The sequence below is a fragment of the Limulus polyphemus genome, unplaced genomic scaffold, assembly GCF_000517525.1.
Source record: "Limulus polyphemus unplaced genomic scaffold, Limulus_polyphemus-2.1.2 Scaffold303, whole genome shotgun sequence".
NCBI lineage: Eukaryota > Metazoa > Arthropoda > Merostomata > Xiphosura > Limulidae > Limulus > Limulus polyphemus.
The window spans coordinates 104,544-114,151 of NW_013665913.1; the positions used below are offsets into that span (position 1 = coordinate 104,544).

The 9,608-nt window shown below is 32.4% G+C and overlaps 1 protein-coding gene across 2 annotated transcripts in view; it reads left to right on the plus strand.

Moving 5' to 3' along the window:
* LOC106457209 (serine-rich adhesin for platelets-like) overlaps positions 1 to 9,608 on the plus strand; it is a 130,537-nt gene that overhangs the window by 96,239 nt on the left and 24,690 nt on the right. For both annotated transcript variants that reach the window (XM_022383042.1, XM_013916603.2), the window contains one exon: positions 8,192 to 9,151. In XM_022383042.1, coding sequence (XP_022238750.1) covers positions 8,192 to 9,151 — 960 coding nt within the window. The remainder of the gene's footprint in view (positions 1 to 8,191; positions 9,152 to 9,608) is intronic.

Below are 9,608 nucleotides of genomic sequence, written 5' to 3' on the forward strand. Positions count from 1 at the left end.
AGACACTGGGATTTTTGTTCGTTACAAACATTTACAACAACAGTGTAAAAAAAATGATTTGTAAGTTTTAACTTAAGAGTAAAAAATATAAAAACCGACGTTTTTTTTGGCACAATAAAAGGTAAAATCGGCTGTAATTAACAATAAAAATTTTACATTTCATTGTGCCAAAAACGTCGGTTTTTATATTTTTTACTCTTAAGTTAAAACTTACAAATCATTTTTTTTACACTGTTGTTGTAAATGTTTGTAACGAACAAAAATCCCAGTGTCTAATTGTAGCGATAATAAGGAATATATCATACACATTATACTGTTATATGAATATATTGTTACGACAGCGGAAGTCACGTGACCCTGGTAACACGTGATGAGTATCTAGAAGGTTCCTGAAGAGGCTAGTGCGTTCTAGACGCCATCTATTCTTGTATATAAGCGCGGCAAATAAAGCGAGACAATTAATCGGAACTGGATTATTGCAGACAGACAGAGACGGACAATTGAGTCAAGCGCGGTAGTGACCGTAAGTAAAGTGCGTGAATCGTTGTGAATTATAACGTGTGTTTAAGTTAAAGTAATTGTGGAAATTAAGTGTATTGCAAAGTTGTATTGAGAAAAAATAAACTAGTTTTATTTAAGAAAGGACTTGTATCGCTGAAGTTCTTCGGAAAGAAATTCGGAAAATTAACAAACGAGAACAAGCTGATACTTAACAATACGATACCCTGTAACTCTAGCGCAGTGGTTCCCAAACTCTTTTAGCCTGAGGCTTCCTTGATGTGAATAAAAAAGTTTGAGGTTCCCAAACCTATAAAAATGCCATAAAATGTGATTTTAAAATAGTGCTATAGTAAAAACAATAACATCTCCTTTCGACATACTGTATCATTTAATTAATTCAGCATCTTTGTTTTCGGAACATTTGTGGTAGCTCCCCAGAAAAAAACTTCGCGGATCCCAATTCGGGAAACACCGCTCGAGCGCTTTCGAAAAGCGGACATTTCTTTTTCAAGGACAAACTACGCCTGAAGGAGAAATGTCCACCTTTCGAAAGCGCTTAAGTTATAGAGTATCGTATCTTTGTGTTATATCGATTTACTGAACTTACATGTTTTTGTAACACCATCACTCAGTTGTTATAATTTGTTCACAACTTTCCTGTTATGTATTAAAGGAATCTGAACATTTTTAAACATACAGTAGCTAAATTAAAAGACACTGAAACTAACAGTTTAAATGTGTTCGTACTAATTGTACCTGTAAAATATTTTACATGGTAGAGCAAAAGTAATATACAGTCTATTACAGGTACTAGACACAGTGTGTAATTTATGTTGTACTCTTCTGTAAATTACTTCTTACACAAACATATGCAATATCTTACGAGCCATTTTTATTTCATAAATACTCTTTTCTTGTTTTCTATCACTCTACGAATCATATACACACACAATGTTTTTCACAGTTTAGGACATGCTGATCGGCATGTGGTCATTCGCCATTTACCCGTGAGGAGGGAAAGTTCACTTTTTGGAAGCGCTTAAAGGTCAGGGGGTTTCTTTTCTACTACTGAAAGATGGTGACAGCAGTGCAACGAGGAATGTATGATGTCGACATAGAATAAACGTTCATTGTAAAATAAAATTCCTTACCAATTTCACTTGAAGTTGAGTACACAATAATACACATTTTAAACAATAAGCAGACATAACTCTTAAAGTAACACACATCTGCAATCATTATCCGTTTACGAAATAGGTTGTAGAACTTGCAATTTTAGAATGGAGAATTTATGATTTGTTCGTGCAGAATATCTGCAGGGACTGACCTATAGAATAATAATAATAAAAAAACCCAACTTGTATTAGGTATAGGGGTAATAGCTATTTATATATATTTGACAATAAAATTGATCTAAATTCCACTCCTTTATACAACCACTATCAAAAAGTGATTTCCACAGTTTTGAAATATTACATATGCGGGTTGGCCCTGTGGCAGAACTCTCTGTTTGAATCCATGCGATACCCGTACTTTAAGCTGTGGTTACGTTATGGAAGTGATAGTCAATCCTTTTGCTTGTGTAGTGGGTATTAGAGTACTGGCGCGTTCCTTTAGAGTCTAGTCAGTATTGCAAAATTAGGGGCAGCGGCAGATAGTCTTAGTAGCTGTGCCATAAATACATAATACAAATATTAAATATATTTTATAGTTCTTTTTTTTTTTTTGCTACACACTGTTTTTAATTCATCATACATTTCGGGCTAAGTCTGGTCTTCTCTTATTATGGAATTGGGAGACGTTTTTGTACATGGTATACACGTCTAAGGATAGTTTATCTTCCCAACCCTATCATCTTGTTGTGTTAGTTACATTAATTAATCTACATTTATGCCTACTAGCCATTCGAAGTAACCGCTCCCAAGCCTGTTTGTGTAGTTTTTCTCCACTCGTTCCCTTAACTAAACGTGTCTGACGTCGTAACCCGTCTGGTCTTAAAAAGTTTTTGAGCAGCCAATCACATAACGCGTTCACGACTCGAGAGTGGTTCGTGCCGTAGTAGGTAAGGCTGTAATGTAGGCTGATGATTAGTTGATTATCAAAGTTTGTTGATATTATACGTTAGCAAGTGTATTTAGCCTTAAAATCAGCGTTACAAATTTCTTCAGAAAACTTAGTGCCGTTTGTAACGCAGTGAAGTCCATATTTGATGGCGAGATTCGTCGTTTCGTAACGAGTTTTTAAATGTGTTGCGCAAGGTTGAGTGATCATTCTATTATCTGCCGTTTAGTGGTGATGTGTTTTTAATACCAAAACACAAACCTTCCCTTTGTCACTCGTCGTGTAGGATAGAAATATTTAGAAGTACTTCGTTTCGTGTTTGATGTTGGACGGATAAGACAACATTAATCATCAAGGTAACACTTTTGTATTCTTCACCTAGCTTCGTTGCTTTAAGTTATCTAAATGTTCTAATATTGAAAATAATAAAGGGTCTTTTCCGTTTGGTGCCCACCAAAAGATCGTTTTGAAAATAACACCAGTAATGCAATAAAATATAATACTTAATAATGAAACATTATATGATATTTATTTAGCTAATTCTGCAATATTAAACAATATCTTTTCGAATAAATCTTCATCTTTGTTTCTGTTTTTCCATATACATTCACAAAGATAACAGTCAAGCATTTGCTGCTGAGTTCCGCATTGATGCTTATTACTGTTGGTGGTCACCAAACAGAAAATATCCATAACAAATTCCAATTTGCTACAGTAATATAGTTGTTTAGAAGATTTATTTAAGGGTATTTCCAACTTGGAAATTGAAGATGTCTCAAAGACGAACCACTGAAACTAAATTATTTGAATAAAGAATCTTGACATATTTATGATTAGTATTCCGTTCGTTGTTGTTTTGATATTGAACGTTCTGTTTACATAAAGATTTGTTAACTGTTTTGTGTGGGAAATTAAAGTAAATAATCCTTTTCATAATGTTTTGCTTCGTATTTTATAATATACGTTACTCGTTTTGTTTTAAAGAAAGTAGCGAAGTCCCTTATTGTTTTGGTGTTGCGTTAATAAAGTACATTGCACTCATTGCGATTTGATCTTTATTGATAAGTAACTGGCTGCCAGAGAAAAACACTGGGTGAATGTTCTGAGTTATGACTCATATGGGAGCCTGAGGATCGTATTTTGCGCTTTAAATAGTACCTGATCACTAACTGTTCAAAACTGTGCAAACAATTTTGTTATCGGTTTTTATTTTACTCCGGTTCATATAATTTGATGTGAATTGCGGTTAAGAAACTGTGAATACCCATGTTCTTTGATGAACCGTAAGTTTTGTATTGATGACACTTAATACTTATACATTTATTTAATTATTTGCATTCACAAAATTTGATCAATATAATTAAGGGAAGAAACGTAGGTTAATTTTATATTGGTTAATTTATGCAATGATAAGTCTGTATTCAGCATTATAAATTACGTAATTTTCCTTGACATCTTTGGTTTATCAAACATGCTATTGTTAGTGTTTAACAAACAGTGTTAGCTGTCCTAAAAAGTTCGCCTTTGAAGTTGTTTGATTAAGATAACTTTATTTGTAATCTATAATCAATCAACCAATATTTTAGTCCGCTTTACAGTAATTTTTGTTTCTGCTAATTAGTGTGGCTTACAAACGCTTTATAGTGTGGTGAATTTCAGTAATTATATATGGAATTCTTAACAAATGTTTGAGTTATTTGTTGCTCAGGGTGTAGTATGACGTATATTACGATATGATACGTATAGTGATTACAGCTCAGGTGAGGTCAAGAGAAGAGGGAGCTGTGTATAAACTAGGGCAGGCATCACAGTGTTTGCTGTGTGAATTAACCTTGAGCCAGATTATAGACTGAGTCACCAGAACTCCTAAATCATGCTCAGTGGTTTAAAGATCTTTGTGGTTCCTATTAGTCTATCATCCTCAGTGTCTTTTAAACCCAAGTTAGGTACTTATGGAAAACTGAAGGAAATATATATTTGTAAATATTTGCACCAACTTGTATGACAATTATGTTTAAAGCTGGACTTGAAATATACTGTTTTCAATTAAATGAAAAAAATGTGCGTTGTTATTAGTGTAAAGGTTGATCAAGGACTTGACATAGTATGTGATCATGATTGTGTTTGATCAGTACAAGTAAATCTCTGTTTAGAGTCTAACAGAGAAACTATCTCATTAGGGAGAAAAAAGGCTGTTGGTACTGACCTATATAAGATTTCAGCTCATATTTAACCTGAATATCTGTACAATGTGAAATACTTGGAATTCTCTTTAACTTAATTATATATATATCTATCTGTTAAGACAAAAAATCAAAAACAGTAGCTTTTTATGGACGCTACTTTTTTGTAAAGTAGATAGTAAATACCTAAATACTTATTATTGAACTTAGCTTTTTGGACTGTGAATTCCTTTTTTTTTAATAATTCGTAAAATATTGCTTAAAAATAAGTAGACAATGTCTGATTTAATAACTAGGTAGAAAAAGATAAGAATATTACCATTAAAATTAAGCTGTTTGGTTCACATTAGAACATTTTTTTAGCAGTAACAAACTAACTACCATTTATTTGGATGTATCTGTGACACTTGAAGATCACCACTTCATAAGAATTAGTTAGATTAACCTAATGTAAAATCTATAACCAAACATGCTTATTTTGCATTATTCTTTATTCATGAAGTGAGGACTGTGTGGCATAACCTTGACTGTCTTCACAAAATTAATAATGGTAAAAAAGTACTATGTTTCAACTGGTATCCGTGATACCCTAGAACAATAAGTAAATTCATCTTTTAACAAAACAAAATTATGTATTTTCACAAATTTAAGCAATTAAATTAATCATATCTTACTCCCATGAAAATCTCAACAATCAAATATACAGAGCCATAAAAATAGTTGGTCTATCAATCAAACTTGTGTATAAACCATGAGAGAACCTTAAAGAAATCTTTCAGCTCCTTGTCAAAAACAAAACTGAATCTATGTGTAAACTCCTTTCCTTTTTTTTTTGATGGGGGGAGGGTGGGTGGGTGTATCCTTAAAAAGTTGTTTATGGAATCAAATATAATTTTTTTTCAACTGAATAGGTTGGTAACATAAGATTTCCTCTGAAAGAACATTTTAGGAAGGTCAAGAAAGGTCATGCATAGATAGAAGATGCAGCTAAACACTATTTAACACAATATTAAGTACTCTACTGCATCACCCACTCATTTTTTATATATATATTTGTAATGTTTAGAAAGAAACGGGATTTTATTTCTTGTAGGGCAACAATATCAGATTACAAACAACAAATCTAGACCAATAGGTAACCAAACAACACTTCTCAACATTTCCTTTCTTTGTATGTAGGCACTTTGGATTTACTGCATCTCTCCAGTAAAGATTTGCTCAGATGGAGATATGGTTATATGTAGAGAATTGTGATAGCAGCTTTAAGAACATTGGGTGTCTGGAACCACACAGACTGTCCTTAAGAGTAACAAAAGCATATAAGTGACAGGGTATCGGGTCAGCATAGAGAAAGATTGTCCATCCAAACTTCTCACTTATAGTCATTATTCAAAGTATCATATGGGGCTTAATATTATTATGGTGCAAGAGAAGTTTTCCATTTTAATTCTAGGACAAACTGTAGGTGGCAGAAGCAGATACTTTTTTTTTTCAGTAAGAATTTGATTTCAGTATGGGGTCCAAAACATTTTCACCAACAGTTAATCTTTTGTAAATGCATAGTATCTGTTGCTGGGTAAGAAAGTCTCCTTTCTTTTTGAGCAATCCTCGTATATATATAAAACAAAAAAGAAAAGAACTTTGAGTTTATCACTTCTGAAATATGTTTTGATTATTTCTGTAATACCAGTCTTTGTAATTAACAGGCAGCAAATTTTAAAATTAATGATTTTCACTGTTGACATTTTTAAATTAATTTTTTTGACTGAGATGATATCTTTAAAAACACTTTTTAGATATATTTTTAATACATTTAAATGCCGTATGTCAATTTGGCACGAGTTAATCTTTCTAAGCAGATGAAAGATAAATGTCAAATGCTATTGTTACACCCTTGTCTTTTTACATATCTGTTATAGTGTAATTAAGAGGGATATTGAAATAGTTCTGCAACCAAATGTAATTTTCATCACACTTTTTGAGCTTAATAAAAGTATGTGTAAAGTTTTATGTGTGCATAGGTATGTATGTGTCTGTATTTAGTTGTATGTATAAATATGCTGTATATTTTAAATATATATATATATTGGTGTACTTTGGTGACAGATTTTCTTGTAGGCAGATTTTGTTGAATAAGACCGATGTCTGCAGGTTTACTTTCTTCTTGGAAATCTTCTCAAGAAGTCGATAAGCCATATATATGAATAAAATAGTAAACATAAAATTATGAAAAAAACTGAGGATATTTCTAGAAAAATATTCAATCAATTTTTAGTTCTATTATTTCATTAATTTATTCTATACTGCTTCTATGTTTTGATTTTAAATTATTTTCTAAAAGAAACCGGGCTAGTTTATTAGTTTACTGAATAGCCACTGTTCTCATTACCAAGTCAGTCAGTGATTGAGCTGTCTAAATTCCATGTTAAACATTCTAACCTGAATATGGCATGGGTCACAACTTTGAGATATGAACACATATCCACATATGAACACTATCCAATAGCCACTGTTCCCACTACCAAGTCAGTCAGTGATTGAACTGTCTAAATTCCATGTTAAACATTCTAACCTGAATATGGCATAGGTCACAACTTTGATATATGAACAGGTTTTTTTGTAGATTAGGTTGTTTTTACTTGTGAAATTATGTTTCAGGTATACATAGAGTAAATATAATGTTTTAAAATTATTTTTTGGATTATTCTAGTCCAAGCTAATTTTTGTGATTTTAACTTTCCTTTCTGTTCTCTATATTTTCAAAACTAAATGTATGTTAATTGGTGATACTATAGATTCTATTATGAAAATTTTGGTCATTAAAGAACTTTTCTAAACTAGCAGTAGAAATTAATCCTGATCTTTAAGAAATATGGAGCTTAACCTGTTATTAGAGATTATTTGTTTCCTCCTCTCCCGTGACATGTTCCCCCAGGTGTCTCAGCAGTTAGCTTGAAAACTTGTGACACATTTTGGGTTCCATCCCTGTAGTAAACACAACTTAGGTGGCACATTATGTAGTTTTGAGCTTAAACCAACGAAACATAAGCTTATGACAAGTACAGATACTACTCATGGGCTTAGTCTTTGAAGTTAGAAAAAATCACAAGTGTTATTAGATGCCTTGCACAATTCATAACTGATTTTTATGAAATTGATTTAAAATTGCCTTTCTCTAAATTTCACCTAGAACTTTGAAAGATTTTTGTTTTGTGCTGTAAAAATATCATAATTATTAATGTAAAGAAAAGTCGCAAGTATAATACAGTTTCATTTTGTTAATACATATCTAGCATAAACTTATAAATGCTAAAAAAAATTTTCTTTATTGTGTGATTTCATAGGGAATCAATTATGCAGTAAGTTTGGATTATGATGTATGCTACTATGGACTGTAATTTTGTTAATACTTACATTGCTACAAGTGGAATATTTAATATTTTCAGGATGTAGAGGATCACTCATCATTTCAGCATTTTAATTGTGTATCATCTTCATCGGAAAGTCCAAAGCTAGACCTCAAAGCTATGGGAGTAAATAGTGGAGATATGGAAGCTGTCAGTGTATCTGACACAAGGCCCAACATGGGAGATCCAGTGACTGGTTTAGATTCAACAAGTAAAACCACCTCAGGGCTGTTAGGAAACTTTCTTTTGCCCACAAGACTGTTAAGAAACAGACAAATTTCTAAATCTGAGAGGCAGCTAAAAGCATCTAGTACTCCAGAATTTGTAACTAGTAGCAGTGAAGATGTTAGACAGAAACAAGAAGCTCGTAGGCCATGGTCATATGTTTACAGTGAAAAGGAAGCTCAGAGACTCCTAGATAATAATTCATCTACCTCAAGTAGTATTTCTACTGTTCAAAGGTTTATGCATTATCCAGATGAAACAGTTATTTCTAAATCTGAAGAGCATTCTTCAGGTACTGACAGTGTATTGCCCTTCTTTACTAGATATTCATCTGTTCGTTCAACTAGTACTCGTTTCTCAGGAAATGATGGTGTATTACAGAAATTTAGAAAAAGTTTCTCACTCCGGTTCCAAAAAGGAAGAAAATCAGGTTCACCTCCACAGTCCACCATTGGTCAAGAAGGAGTTGGTAGCTCAAATGAGCCTGTTATTCCTCAAGTAGTGCTTCCTGATACAAATGAACACGTGTGTACATCTAGCTCAGAGGTTTTGGAATCTTCTGCAAGCTCTGCTGACCAGGATCAAACAAATCAGAAAAACAGGACAGAGGACTCAGATTTTGGCTTCAAAATAGGTCCCTTGATTCTTAGAACATCCAGGGAGCGTCGGAAAGCTAAGAGGCTGAAAAAAGATGCTAGAGAGTCCAAATGCAACAGTGCTGATAGTGGAATACAGTTGGAATCTCTGTTCCCGAATAGTGAGGGTCCAACAGAGGTAATTAAGTTTATTTTACTTCCATTTTATTGTATGCTCATTACTTTATAATTAAAAACTTGTATTTTAAGTTTGAGCAGAATGCTGTTTTTTTTATAAGGTTATTTATATTTATGCCTGTTTCCCACTATGCAGATGAACCCGAAAAAAACTTTATTCTTCCCAAATTTTGAAAAGATTTCTTAAAGGAAAATTTTATATTTGTATTATGGAACTGATTTAAGACAAAGTAGCATATAAAAAATGCCTTTCTCTTGTAATTTTTAACTTGAATGATTTACGGGGTTAATAAGAACTTATTGTCAGAAATGTTTTAATAACTAAATTGTATTAGTTCTGATCAAAAATATGTTTTATGCAATGAAATTCGTAACTATTTTTTATATATATATATATATATATATATATATATATATTACAATACTACTAGAAGTAGCAATGCCTTCCCTTCGTAACC